We start from the raw sequence: 14742 nt of genomic DNA on the forward strand, positions 1-14742 counted from the left end.
TACACAAAGAGTAGGGAAAAAACAAAAACAAAACAAAAATCGTGAAAAAAAAGAAAGAAGAAAAAAGTCGGCCTACATAAATTTTTTTTGACCAAAATAGAGTTTGTTTTTAATGCCTCTTGGTCATTTTCCTTCCCATTTTCCTCAAAGCAAACAAAAATGTCATTTTCTTGCAGCTGGATCGTGGGTCCGGTTTTTTTTCCTTCTAATAAAGTTTTGTACATCCAACCGAAACACTTGTGTGTACATACAGTGATGAAACAAATGTCATACACATAGGTCATACAGAATGTCACCTTTCTGATGTACGTAGATGGTGCACCCCCTTCTGGTGGTCGTCGCCTTTGAAACCAGAGCTCATCTCTACTCTCGCGATAGTTCGTGTGGATTTCTCGTGTGTCCGCCATCCTCACGGTTCTTCTTTGCAGAAGGGCACAGAGAGGCCGAAACAAGGCTGCCCGGTGGAGCAACAACTCGGCACTTTCGTCCTTCAACCATGCTGTCCAGGCTCGTATTAGTTTCAGGTATGCACTCTTCTGTATTTTAACACGTTAACAAACCCTTCCCTCAGCTCTGTCATGACCAGACAGAGAGGCAGGAGATGTAAAAGTTTAAAGTGAGTGTGAAGGGTAAAGTGAAGGCCGCACATTGAATGGGATGCATGCTAATGCTAACTGGAGGTAATAAGCTTAGTGTCAGCTCATGAACTAAACGGTTTGAACTGATCAAAGACTGCAGCCCCCTTTCTCTATTGCTAATAAACACCACGGCCATTGTGCCAAAGCCACAAATTAAAGCTCAATTAAACGTCGGCAGCTGACGGTGGTAAACAGGAGCTACATTAGCTTCTCGTTAGCTCTACACGCCTGCAAATGTCACCTTATTGACAGCTAGCCTCTAGTCCTAGCTAGTCCTCTGCTCTCAGCGAGTCTGGAGTAACGACACAACCAAGATCTGGCAATGCACGTGAACTTAACGTGTGATTTTTACAGATTTTGATACGAAGTTTGACATTTTGTTCATATTATGCTATCGGTGGTGAAATGATCCCATCTAAAATTAGGTTACTGTTTTTATCTTTTTTTATTTATCTGCCTCAAAGTTGCAGACAATTAGTCACTAATATAGTTTGTACACCTTGTACATCCAGTTTAAACCTATGCAGTCTAAATCAACTATTCTGCAATAAGTCCCTAGCCTCATGTCAATTACAATATTGAGCTTTGGTGGAAATAGTTTTAGCCTCATGTTGATTAAAGATAACAATTCACACTCTAAAAATAAACGAATGAAAACATGCACTTCTTGCAGATAAGTGCTTAATGTCTGTTTATTCTCTCTCTTGCAGCCAGTTCCCTGAAAGCCAGCGGCCCCCTTGGAGCTGGGTATGTGTCTTCTTCACTAACTGTTTTATTTATTTACTGTTTTCATCACAGACAAGACAAATATAACTGACTTAAAACATAAATTCTCTAAGGTCTGAAAGGTAACTGTATTTCCATCCACAGCCTGGTCCAGGCATCTCGCTCTCTGCACACATCATCCCAGAGTCTTGCCCCAGTCCCTCCTCTGCCAGAAAAAGGAGGCAAAGTCCGCCATGGCATCATCCCAGAGGAGCTTTTCCAGCTCCTGTACCCCAAGACTGGAGTGACAGGTCTGTAGCGTTCAGCCCAGAAGCTGGAGATGAGATGATCTCAGTAAATAAGTCATAAAGTGTGTCCCTATGGTTTTTTTGTATGTTGAGGACCTTTTTAGCAACAAGGCAATCCAAAGTGCTTTACATATATCCAAGAAGAGATTAATACAAGATAAACATGCACTCACCTAACTGTGATTGTGATCTTGCACAAAAATTGTTCTTCATTGACACTTCAGTGCAGGATTTGAATATAAAGTTGCCAATAGAAATCAATTTGGGGCAGACACAAAAACTGTAAGATTTAAGCTTATATTTAACAGGGCAGAGTGTCTGAGCAGACCAAGTGTCATGTCTGTTACACATATAAAACACAAACACTGAATGCTTTTTGCCCAAGTTACGACTCTGGAGCAGTAACCACACATGGGCAACACACTGTTTGCTGCTGTATTATGTGTATTTTTTTCATGTTGTAAAAGGATAATGTTAAAAATAAAACTGAAAAATTGAATTGAGTAAAACAAGCAACACAACCCTATACTGCACTTGGTTGCCCTGTCTTCATTTGATAAATATTAGCATTAAAAGCTCCCAGTCCCAGCCTGGTCAGATGCGTACATGAACTGATGAAGCCTCTTGGATGAGAGGTGAAACGTCTTCCCAGACAAATAACTAAGTCCAGTTGCTTTCGATTTAACCTCCTTTGAGATACTATGACCTGGACAAATGAGAATATGCACAGGATTAAAAGCTCAGTGACAAAGCGCTGTGTGGTCTTTACAATGTATTTTATAACTCACTCTTGCACTAACCACCTTCCACTCACTATGAACGTTTCTACATTTTTCCACCAGGCCCTTACATGCTGGGCACTGGCCTCCTCCTCTACATGCTTTCCAAGGAAATCTATGTAGTCAACCACGAGACCTTCGCTGCCGCCTCCATCGGCTGTGTCATCGTCTATGGTGTCAAGAAATTTGGTCCCAGTGTTGCAGCTTTTGCTGACAAACTAAATGAGGTATGTTGTCAGACATGTACATCTGTGTTTTAGCTCCTTTTTTTCCTGTGGAGTATAGTATCCAAGTGTGGATGCTCATCCACAATATGTTTGCACAAGAGACAGATGTTGCCATAATCAAGCAACAGACTTTGTTAGAAATTATTGGTCTTAACCCTTTAGTGAATCTTTCCACACACCTTTTGTAAACCTTTTGTGTGTGTGTGTGTTTTGTTTTTTTTAGGAAAAAGTGGCCAAGGCTCAGGAGACAAAGGACCTTGCCGTGTCCAGCCTGGCCCAAGCCATTGAGGACGAGAAGAAGGAGCAGTGGAGGACAGAGGGAAGATCAATGCTGTTTGATGCTAAGAGGGTGAGCATACTAGATGTTTGTGTTTCCCCACATTTTCAACATTTATAGTGTCTCGTGTTCACACCAGACACACTGACACCACTGTATGTGGCCTATACCCCTTTGAGCTGAAGGAGTCGACATGTATCATTATGTAATCTTTGATGTTTGTCGCCCTCTGCTGGCCACAAGTTTAACTGGTTTGTTAGCTCTATGGATGTGTGGGGAGCTGAAACCAGAAAAGTATGGAAAATGCCTTGCTGAATTGCAGCAATACATGTACTTCAATTTCTTTTTAAAATAACTTCCTGAATGTTAGTTGTTTATCAGTATATAGTTTGTTTTATAATATGAGCTTTCTTTTACATGGGTGGGGAAAAGGATTTTTTTTGAAAGAATACTGAGTTAAGACTAAGTGCTGCCACTTAATCAGATTGAATTACAAAACAATAAAAGCATATAAAGACTGACTTAAACTTTAGTGACCCAATGCTAGATCACATACATTTCTATAATGTGCTGACAAAGACCTCTCTGTCCCTTTTAGAACAACGTGGCCATGCTGTTGGAGACCAACTACAGAGAGAGGCTACACATGGTGACCAATGAGGTGAAGAGGCGCTTGGACTATCAGATCGCCCTGCAGGACCTCCACCGCCGGATGGAGCAGGAGCACATGGTCAACTGGGTGGAGAAGAGCGTTGTTGGCAGCATCACACCTCAGCAGGTCAGTCTTTTGGTCAGACTGTCAGATTGCTTTTATGAATGTACACATCACTGGCTGGGATGGTATCGCACCTCTGTACCTGTTTGATACCAACTACAGACAGATGATAAACACCTTAGTGCCTTGACTGATTCAGTTTTTTTGCTCATACAGAGTACCGGTAATACAATTAGGCCAGGTACCCTGATTTGTAGATGAAAACCCTTTTTCCAGCTCCAGATTGTCCTCATTCTTTTCAACTTTTGCAAAAACAGTAATCAAATATCTGTATATTGCAAATATATTCTTGCACTTGTGTTGCTCTTCTTTTAAGTCATTTTTTCCAGTGCTCAATTGGGTTGTTAGGATTGGTCAAATTATTTTCTCTGGCAGCATTGTTCAGTTTATCTTCTGAACTTCTCATCTGTGACTCATCTCAACGACAGATAACCAGGGCACAGCCTGTTTCTGATTCACTAAAGGGAGTCTCTCTGGATCTTTGTTGTTGTTGTACATGAATGTGTTTCCTCTGTGGCAACAAAATGCCAAAGTCAAGCCATTAGAAGCTGGTAAAATGGATAAACAAAATACAGTTAGAGTTAACTTTAAGCCTCTGTTATTCTTCCTGTGAGATCTCAGAGCTTCACATCTGTTTCTCTGTTGTTTTCCAGGAGAAGGAGAGCATCGCCAAGTGCATCACAGACCTGAAGGCTCTGGCGAAGGCCAAGGCTACAGCCTAAACTGTCAAGTCTTCAGAGAAGACCGCTCTTAACCCCAACTCTGTGTCCTAGGACGAGACGCTCATTTTCTTTACAGAATAAACTATTTCCTCTTTAAAGATTGTCTCTGTCAATATTATGGGTGTGTACAGTATTTACACGTCAGCTGATGGTAAAAATAAATGGTTCTCTTATTCAACCTATACTGGCCGTTTGTATTTTTACACTACACAGGTTTTCTACTTGCATTTAACACTTTAACCTCTGCTTATATCTTTCAAGATGACGTTAGTGTTGTGGAACATGCGTAATGTGTCTCACAAAGCTACAATCATGATAGATTACACTTAAGATTTCTGGAGCACTTAAGACCTTTGGTCAATCTAAAAGAGGTGTTGTAAAGCATTTCTAAACCTTTGGACTCATAATGAGGCACAGGTTTGCTGCCTCCCATTGCACCTTAAATACTTGCCTTCAGATGACAAGGGAGGCCGGCCCTCTTGATCCCGTCACTCCCGTCACATCATTGTACTTTGAACCTGGTGCCTTCAAGCAGGAAGTCCAAGGAAATTTTTTCTCAGCAGGCTGCGTGAAGAACAAATGCCCTCTGCTGTGAGAGGTGTTGGTAGAAAATCTCTTTTCTAGGAAGGAACGATGACTGAGCAGAGCTGACATTCACAGGTAATAACAGGATTAATTAATTGTGATTAGGGGTTTTGAATTAATAAGGTTCGATACAGCTCAACAGGTGTTGGCTTTATGTCTTGGTCGGAAAGAGAAATGTGTTTGCCTTTGCTTGAAGTGGGTGGTTGTGGACAGGAAGGCACTTTGTATATCCTTATTGAACATTTTCAAAATTATAACAGTCCAGTACAGTGCATACAGATTATAGATACAGTATGTAGCAAATCCAGAATATATTCCACAGCAATGATCTCAAAGGTCCTTGTGAGGTCTTACATTTCAGGCAGTTGCACTCTGAGTTCCCAGGTACTTTAACACTTTGTCAAACTTTGCTGTAAAGAGGTCATTCTGACCGTTAATACGAAATCTTAGTCTTTCCAGAGAAATATAGTCTGATATCAAAGACTTCGACAGATGTATTGAGGGAGGTTCATCTCCTACCCATTTGGTCATAACAGCCTTTCGGCCCAGCATAAGCAAAAAAATGTACAGTGTTCTTATGTGATCTTATTGATTCAGGGATATATCCCAATAAACACAATATTGGAATAGGCTGTAGTTGCTGTTTAATTATCACACTAACCTCAGAATATACAGTTTGCCAAAACCGTTGAATCTTTTCGCATTCCCAGAGGCAGTGAAATCTTGTCCCTAAAATAGTCTTACATTTTGGGCAGTTTGGAGAGGCCCCTGCTGTATATTTACTATACATATATGGAGATATATAAACATTTTGTAAGATATTATATTGCATTTCTCTGAATCTGTTACATATGCATATTTTCAAAGGTAAAAGTAAAATTTCCTCCCATATCTCACTGTCTAGCAGATCTATTTCTTAACCTCATGACACACGAAGATCCAGCTAATGAATAAAACACTGTTGATACTGATTTGACATTTTTGCAGATCTAAGTCCATTGAAGTGTTGGAGTCCTCAATACTGTTTAATAATTATTGAAAGTGTTTGTTCATTTAAACCCTGATTTTATTATCACATCTCAACATTGATTAACCAGACTTTTCCGTGAGAGTTTTCAATTGTTTCAATTTTAAATTTCAATCAGTAACAGTAGATGAAGAAGAAAGCTGACTTCAGTCATGTCTGTTCAGTGAACTGAGAAGCTAAAGCTGGCTGACGTCAGCCACCCTGAAACACTGATCACACCACTCCCAAGTAAAACCCCAGAGAACAGATAAATACTAAATACAGAAGGGATGGATTTTATCATTTATAGATTCAAGTTTTTCACTTAAACATTTGTAACAGGAAAAATGTTATTTAAAGTTTTTATTTTAATAGTTACAGCCTCACTTTTAAATGTAAGAAGCTGTAAATGAATAAGTTCTTTGTGCAGTATCTGAACAGTGTATCCACACAACCATCTGTCCTGGTTTAATGTGAAACAGGACTAACTATTATTGTTCCTCACTGTGTCAGGCTGAGAAATGTATTTTCTTACAGGTTGGAGTGGCTTCTGAGAGATTCTCAACAATCTGAAGATTTAACTCATCTGTAAAAAGACAGACGCTGTTGTTTGAAAATGTATGGAAACAATGGGCCCTTCTCCTATTCCCCACGGTCAGTAACACTTCATTTTCATTTCCAGGCCCACTGTTTGCTCAGTAATGCTACTGTTATTAATTCAGTTAAGCAATTTGAGCACAAAATCTTTACAACAGTCCACACAGCTGTTCACACCCTTTCACGATAAAACACTGCTGTGTTGTGGAAACTGCAGCTCACTTGAATTGTGCACTGTGGATGATTTATCTATGTTTTATTGATGTGAGGAAGCCAGGCTGGCAGCAGCACATGGACATCCCCACATCTCCTGTTTGATAAGTTCGATTTTATTGTTCTTGTAGGGGTTTCTCACTGGAGGACCTTCCTCAACAGAGGCAGACTTTCCAACAAGACGACCTAAAGAGTCCACTGCAGAGGAACGGCATGTCCAGACCCAGTGGAAGACGCATATATAGTAGGCTATATGTTTAAACATAAACATGACACACCACACATTCTTCTGTGTAAGAGTATTTTACTTTTTGTGAGAAAAAAAAATACATTTGATATTTTTAAATTATACTTTTCAGTGCAGAGAAAAGAGTACTCCGAGACACTGAACAGACAACCTGACAACTTTAACACCAGAGTGGAGGTAAATGAGAAATCAACAACAGCATGGAAACGTACAAATACCAATCATTTAACCTGGTAGCTCTCCTCATTCATGACCCTCAACACTGACTCCACAGCATCTGTTCACCTGTGAGCTGGACGGCCTGCAGGTGAAGACACTGGAGGACTGTGTGGAAAAACTGAAGAAGCTCGATGTCAAAGGTCGTCTGTGGCCCCAGGAGATGATCATGGAGATTCAGGGAGGATATCTAGTGCTCAGTGACATTGAGACCAAGGTTGGTTTTAATCCCCTGAAGAATTCCTGCTATATTTGATCTCTGAAATCATTTTTAAAAAATTAAATTAAACAATTTAGAATAGAGACTAAACAAGTGTGCCACTGAAACAATGCCACACCTTGACAGCTCGCCCAAAATTGAGTAATTGCTACAAATTAAAGTGTCCCTGTTTCTAATATTGACAACAGAGAGAAAGGTGTGGCAGCAGAACAAACAAACAGAGGGGGCTGACTCACCTAGAGAAAACTGTTGTGAAAACTAGCTAGAGTCGAATCCACAGCATAACAATAAAAAAAAGCTAACCAAGTTATAATGTTGTTGTAATAATGTTATATATTGTGTTCAGGGATGGGGCAACAGGCCAGAGGAGTGGTACAGTTGTAAAGTTGGGTGTAGGCTATCATGCTATATGGTATAATTTTCACTTACACATGTATTTGATCACCAAGCATCAATGAGAATATGCCTGAAAAGTAACTTCCCCCTTTTAAATTATTAGATAAAAACACCACATAGCCTAAATTAATGATGTATTGACCACCGAACTGCATAATTCTAATAAACTGCAGACATTAACATGCAGCGGTAACAACCATCTTTCTTCTGTGAAGGCTTTTCCACATGGTTGTGGTAGCCTGGCTGCAGGGATTTTCTCTCATTCAGCCACAAAAGCATTAGTGAAGTCAGGCATGCTTGTTCCAATTCATCCCAGAGCTATTTTAGGGGTTGAGGTCAGGTCTCTGTCAAGTTCTTCCACATCAAACTGAGAAAACAATTTATTCTTAGACCTTGCTTCGGGAGCATTGTCTTGTTGAAACATAAAATTCTTTCAACATCAATGGTGAAAACACACTGATGCCAAAACATATCAGGGTTTCTTTTTTTCTTTTTTTTATTGAATTAAAAATGAGGGAAAATAGCCTCAGACAAAAAATACAAATGTTAACTGCGAGTGGAGGATCAAGCATGATCACACAAGCAGAACTGTTCTGCTCTGCTTAGATGTTGATGAAAGTAAACCTTGAGAAACTTGAGCTAAGAGATAAAATGAATGCTATATCTGTGATTATTTGTGCGAAATGACCAAATTTTTTTTACTTAAAAAAAAGATTATTCCTTCTACAATCGTATTTTCACGTTGATTTCATTCTTCTATGCAGTGTGGATGTACTCTCAGTGTCATGAGTCTCATTGTCCCACTTTCTACATGTTGATTTGTTCCACAAGGATTTTAAACTATGTGCATTCTCATATTCACTTTTCATGAAGTTGTGGCCCTAAATCTTTATTCTGTTCACTCTGATTTTAAAGACGGAGCTGGAGACGCTGCCTTTGAGTAGCATCACGAAAACCAAAGCTGTACTGGACAGCTGCGCTTACGACTCCCTACTGACAATAACTCTACAGGAACGCAACAAACGCAGCCCTCAGGTCTTCATGTTCCAGTGTGAGGAGACCGGGGTGAGTCATTTCTCACCAGTGAGCTTAACCTTGGCCTCCTGACAGCCTCCAGAGAAGGGGAGTTTGTGTCAGGATCTCTGGATTCATTTCCAGTATTTCATAGCAGTATGGATGCAGCTGTTTTTTTGTTTTATTTTATTTTTGTTGGTGTCATGAGGGAGTTTGATTCAAATCAGGTCTCTTTTTTACCAGGCAGCACTCATCAAGGAAGACCTGGATAAAGCAGTCAAGAAAGGAGGTCCGACTCCGAACATGGAGCCCCGCAGAGAGAAGTTTGACATAAGGTTTTTTGGCGTCACATCACAAGTCTCAACAGAGATAGAGGAGAGGCTCACATTCAGAAATCAAACAGTCAAATCCATTAACTGCTGCCTGTTGATGTTTTCAGGAATGATCTTGAAAATATCATCGGTCAACATCCTCAAGGCAGTCCCTGGCCTCGACCTGTGGTGCGAGAAATGACCCCGCCACCACCGGAGCAGCCGCCTCCTCAGTGGGGCAACAGAGAGCCAGGTGAATTGAAATTTAAAATTTTCCCTTCAGTTCTTCCTGTTTGATTGTGTTTGCTAACACCTCATATCTCAAATTTCCCTCAAAAGTCTCGGCAGTTTATGAAAGTTCTGTGCGAGTCATTTCACCTCTTATCTCCAGAAGTGTAGTAATATTAATATTTATATGTAAGCTCTTCTCTTTATTCCAAATTAGAGGGTGTGCTTTTCCCACGGGTCCAAACCCCACGGGTCCCAACCCCACAAGAAGTTATGATGCACAATCCTGACCCTCATGACTACCAGAGCAACCCAGAGGTGGCTCCTGAACAAATGGACACAGAAAGAGACACGGTCAGTGCATTGGTAATAACATATCACAAATGTTGTTGACTCATCCTCCTTTTTATCTCCAGAAAACAACTAAATATGTTCAATTTTTTTCAACAGGAGATCTTAAACCATGTTCTAGATGATTTGGAGATTTTCTTAAACCATGTGTCTGCTGCAGCAAATGCACCTCCACCACAAAGTGAAGAGAAGAGCGGGAAGAAGAAAATGTTCAAGAAGAAAAAAACAAAGAAAAATGGTAAGTTACATCAAACAGACAGGCTACAGAACTTCACATAAACAACAGAGTACTTATATATTCTAATGATTATATCTTGACTCCAGCTCCACCTCAAATTTCCAATCTGCCATCTTGGGATGAATATGTCTCCTGCCTTCAGAAAGTCAAATTTGGATTCAATCTGCTGGTAAACTGTTTTTTCAAAACTTGAAACATCTCCATATGACATATAATGATGAGGAAAGTTGCAACCTATGTGTGACTCTTTCCCACATTACAGGGCCATCTGGACAGGGCACTGACCAACCCCAGTGCTCCTGACTTTGTCCACATCCTCTTCAATAGTTTAGGCGCGGTGAGCTCCTGCAACCTCATTTGTTCTCACTTCGCTGAATTTAAGCCCAACGTTAAATCTATTTCCACCGGCACTGACAGGAAATACCATCTCCATCTCTCTACAGCTGGTGCCTCGGTATCCACAAGACCTTCCACCTACTGTGGTCTCTCCCCTGCTGACGGACGCAGCCATACAGCTGCTTAGTCAGGTCGTCACCCCCGAGGAGAACCAGCTGTGGGGGTCTCTGGGAGACCCCTGGAACATCCCCAGGTAGGACCGACTTTACAACCCTCACACACTTACATAAGCCTCATGTTGTGTCTGTCCTGGCACACGGTCTGCTGTCATGTACGTAGATATGGGCCAGAGTTACTGCTGCATTCATGGTCTTTTGGAACTTAAATTGATTTTGATTTTAGTAAGTTCTAAAGTTTGGCAACAGACAATAATGAAATAAAGTCTTGGATTTATTATTGACAAATAGTATTGATTATACAGCTATAAGGTTGACAGGCTGCTCTTGATCCAAACATAGTTTGTCTTCTTTTACCTCCTGTTCTTCAGGGAGACAACTTTAAGGACTGGTCAACCATACACTTTATGGGAATGAGTTTAGGACCAAATTCATTTATAAAAATCTGATTGATATTTCTAACTGTGTACTTATCAACTTATCCGAAAGTAGGAAATTAAGTAGTTAATGTTTTACCAACATTTATAGATGTGTTGCAGAGAAGATAAACATAGCCAGCCATGTATTGTTATTAAGACCTTCATAAATAGTTCATTATGGAAACAGTCTGACGCCTTTGCAGAAAAGCTTATTCAGTGAGTTAGATGAGGGGATTGATTGATGACTTAAATGCCCGTCTGTTGAATATGAAACCATAAAAGTAAAACCACTTAACCAGTCCATAGAAAAAAGAAAAAGAGAGATGCCATTAAGAAATCACTACCAGGCAACCAGCTGAGACTCCAGGAAGTGACTGTGCTGGGTCAAGAGATGTGTACATATGGCACATGGTCCCAGTTTTACACTTAGTTTATTGTATGGATGAAAAAAGATGTTATTCAGACACGGAGCTTTGGTGGTTGTCGGCAGATTTTATTTGCTACCATTGAATAGACTCAGGATGTTTCCTGTCTGTTTCTTGTGTTTATCCTAAGATAACCTAACGAGATGCAATCAGTTACTTTACGAGCACCATACAGGCAAAACAACAACTGACATTTCCCTAAATGTCATCATTCAAAGGTTGACACATTTGACAGATTACAAAAACACTTAAAACTGTCTGCACCCAACTTAAAATTGACCATAATATATTTTAATTTTGATATTTTTTCAAGATCAAGAGATACTAGACTTATAAAGAAAATTGATCAGGAACTCAACTCATTCTGGTGGTTATTCTTAAATAATGTTAGTTTAGCTGGGTTTAGCTGACACACTAGTTTCCTGACACCTCACAGGTCTCAGTGGCCGGATCCTCATGTCCCACCTTACATCCCTGAGTTCTACGATGGCTGGCAGCCCCCTCCCCCCAGACACATGCCCTCCCCGCCCCCTCGCAACAGTCCTCTGAGCAGAAGCAACAGCCAGCACTTCCCACCCGGCCCGCCCCACGGACAAATGCATGAAGGCCAGGGCTTCCCACCCGGCCCGGCCCACGGACAAATGCATGAAGGCCAGGGCTTCCCACCCAGATCAAGGCAGCAGCAGCCTGAAGAGGTAGAACCACACTCATACAGTCATAAAATGCACAATAGCTTCCATTTATCATCATTATTATTATTATGGCCTTGAATGAACACTGATAGTGATGCTTGCTACTTATCTGATGGCGACTGAAACTCCACAAAAAGGAAGCCTAATCTCACTATTTTACTTTCACTACTGTATTTTTAAATATATATTCTAGTGGCTTTTTTTTTAGGAAACATAATCCATGGCTTGTTATCACTTGACCTGCTGTTGTGCTTGTGCTCTAGCAGGGACTGTACCTAAACTGACATAAACTCTGGTTTATGTTTACTTACCCAGTTTTTATGGCTGTTATCTCAATATCTTAACAATATGTGTGTTATTGTGCTTGTGCTCTAGCCGGGGCTGTACCTATCATAACTACACATAACTACACGCAGCTGTTGCTAACTGAATTTACCCATAGGACCCAATTTGTTGTGACTCAGTGGCTTATCATGTGACAAAGTATACTATAGCCCTGCTCGAGAAGTTACAGTAATATATAATCACCAACATAAAAAAGACTGCCAAGTGGCCGTAACTATGATTGCTGCTACCACCTGGGAGTCAGATCCTTTAATGTGTAAAGTAAAAACATCTCCAGGGCAGCCATTTATCACAGTTCACTGTCATAATGTATTTTATGCCTTTGACAGCCGATGACCAACGCCCCATGGGGTCCACCACCACCAATGCAGTAAGTTTTATTTCACTACAGTTAGTATGGCTGTGATCACATTTGTTGCAGACACTCCTTGTATGTGTTGTCAGTGACCTTTGTTTTTGCTCAAGTGTGTGCCCACTGCTGTTTCAGCTCCAGCGAGCCACCCCTGAAAATGCGGGCCATGTATGACTTCATGGCCAAAAACAACCAAGAGCTGAGTATGATGAAGGGTGAAGTTGTAGAGGTGAGATAAAAAAAAAATATAAAAAAAAATCATGTATATGTATTATTATATCGTATAGTGAACATTTGAAACTTGACTTGGATCAAATAGTCTTCATACTGTACATGGTGCTTCCTGTTTGAAGGCTGCCCTGCACCATATCTGGACAGTTATATGTGATTTTGATCACACGACATCACAGTTTGTGTTAGCTCACAGTTACATTAACTTTCCTTTGCTAGAGGAAGACAGCCTAATTTATCATAGTCCAAAGACAGCTGTGCTAACTGGTCCCCAAGTTACAAGCTCATAGGATGGGTTAGAAATAACATTGTCTTAAGGTTGACATGTCCGCATGTTCTTGGGCTGTGAGAATTAATTTCAAATATCCATGTGGGACTTTTTAACTCCAGAAAAAAGGAAAATGGAGCACAGATGTATAAACTCTACGATATCCCAAAGCCAGCCTTGATTCTACCCAAAAAAAATTTGACTCATCTGTTCAAACATTTACCACAGTCACAATGAAAGCTGCTGTTATTGGCAGTTTTATCAGTCTAGTTCATCAGATGTTTGTAATGTATGTTTCTTTTTTTAAAAACAGGTAATTCAGCAATCCAAGCGGTGGTGGCTTGTTCGAAACAACCGCAACGAGGAAGGAAATGTTCCACAGAACGTTTTGGAGCCGATGGACGGCGGCCGGCCCATGGAGGATGTACGGGTGAGCTGAGTGACAGCAGGTGGCTCCGCTGGGCAACATAGTTCATAGATTTTGCAAATGACACCTTTTTCTGTTTAGACACAGCACGACACACGTCCCTCAGTGACCCTGGACATGTCCTCCAAACCGGCAGAGGTGAAAGCCTGGCTACAGCACAAAGGTTTCTCCAGACTGTGAGTTACATGACCCACTGGAATTTAGAGATGTCTGTGCTGTAGATAAGGCTTGTGTTTCATGATGAAGTGTGATATAATAATATTAATATGGTACTTTTTTTTCTAATTTACCTTCAACATAAACTCAAAGTGCGATATTCTGTTGCTTTTTCATGAACAGAACCGTGTCCAGCCTCGGTGTGCTGACGGGTCAAATGCTCCTGACAATGAAGAAGGATGAGATAAGGACCGTGTGTCCAGAGGAAGGAAGCAGGGTGTTCTTCCAGCTTCAGGCTGTTAAGGCAACCATTTCAGTAAGTAATGTGCCACATGTTAAGCAAACACACACATTCAACTTGGACACTTAAATGATCATCAGTTTTATCCTGCTCCCTGCAGCTTGCCAATGAACCACCACCAGGCATGTACAACGGCCGCTAATAACGACTACTTCACGGCAACTTCAGTTTCCTTTCTCCTGAAGTTTCATTCACAGATTTCTTCCTTTCATGTAATGAATCATCTTGTGTGGATGAACACACACATCAGCATCAAATACTGATGTGACATTCAACTGAAAGTGCTTATAGTTAACAAAATGTATGCATTGTGACATATATGACTAGCACCAACTAATTATTACCTGTCATTTCCTTTATGTATAATGCAATTCTACTAATTTCTAGTAAATTCTGTATATTTTTTTCAAATATCATTGACTTGACTTGATATATTTTTTCAAATATCATTGACTTGATATTGAACATGACATTTGACATTTCTCATGTAATTTATTGTACAGGAGGTGGTGTTGAAATTCTGAAAGAAACAATCAATACAATATTTACTTAAACATGTCA

At 40.4% G+C, this 14742-nt stretch overlaps 2 protein-coding genes across 2 annotated transcripts; both read left to right on the forward strand.

Annotated features, from left to right (window-relative positions):
• The first annotated feature begins 420 nt into the window (after nucleotides 1–420).
• atp5pb (ATP synthase peripheral stalk-membrane subunit b) lies at nucleotides 421–4613 on the forward strand. Its single transcript, XM_085781798.1, has 7 exons — nucleotides 421–524; nucleotides 1349–1385; nucleotides 1509–1654; nucleotides 2494–2657; nucleotides 2881–3006; nucleotides 3533–3712; nucleotides 4363–4613. Exons 1-7 carry the CDS (start codon nucleotides 497–499, stop codon nucleotides 4429–4431), a joined length of 750 nt encoding a protein of 249 aa, XP_085637924.1. The 5' UTR covers nucleotides 421–496; the 3' UTR covers nucleotides 4432–4613.
• Nucleotides 4614–4916: 303 nt separating this feature from the next.
• eps8l3b (EPS8 signaling adaptor L3b) lies at nucleotides 4917–14584 on the forward strand. The gene is made up of 20 exons (XM_085781799.1): nucleotides 4917–5091; nucleotides 6560–6676; nucleotides 6964–7076; nucleotides 7192–7256; nucleotides 7354–7512; nucleotides 8827–8976; nucleotides 9169–9260; nucleotides 9365–9489; nucleotides 9682–9818; nucleotides 9915–10053; nucleotides 10140–10222; nucleotides 10316–10390; nucleotides 10497–10642; nucleotides 11846–12104; nucleotides 12776–12816; nucleotides 12934–13027; nucleotides 13611–13727; nucleotides 13806–13900; nucleotides 14064–14196; nucleotides 14282–14584. The coding sequence occupies exons 2-20, from the start codon at nucleotides 6639–6641 to the stop codon at nucleotides 14321–14323; spliced, it is 2103 nt and encodes a 700-aa protein (XP_085637925.1). The 5' UTR covers nucleotides 4917–5091; nucleotides 6560–6638; the 3' UTR covers nucleotides 14324–14584.
• Nucleotides 14585–14742: the final 158 nt, after the last annotated feature.

This window comes from Trachurus japonicus, chromosome 7, assembly GCF_045865225.1.
Source record: "Trachurus japonicus isolate A0001 chromosome 7, Traja_1.0".
Taxonomy (NCBI): Eukaryota; Metazoa; Chordata; class Actinopteri; order Carangiformes; family Carangidae; genus Trachurus; species Trachurus japonicus.

Excerpts from the sequence above, each read along its gene's own strand:
- atp5pb (XM_085781798.1), top strand. The coding sequence starts at position 497 with ATGCTGTCCAGGCTCGTATTAGTTTCAG. Across the intron at positions 1,655-2,493 it reads CCCCAAGACTGGAGTGACAG|GCCCTTACATGCTGGGCACT; the intron begins GTCTGTAGCGTT and ends TTTTTCCACCAG. Across the intron at positions 2,658-2,880 it reads TTGCTGACAAACTAAATGAG|GAAAAAGTGGCCAAGGCTCA; the intron begins GTATGTTGTCAG and ends TGTTTTTTTTAG.
- eps8l3b (XM_085781799.1), top strand. The coding sequence starts at position 6,639 with ATGTATGGAAACAATGGGCCCTTCTCCTATTCCCCACG. Across the intron at positions 8,977-9,168 it reads TCCAGTGTGAGGAGACCGGG|GCAGCACTCATCAAGGAAGA; the intron begins GTGAGTCATTTC and ends CTTTTTTACCAG. Across the intron at positions 13,901-14,063 it reads CACAAAGGTTTCTCCAGACT|AACCGTGTCCAGCCTCGGTG; the intron begins GTGAGTTACATG and ends TTTCATGAACAG.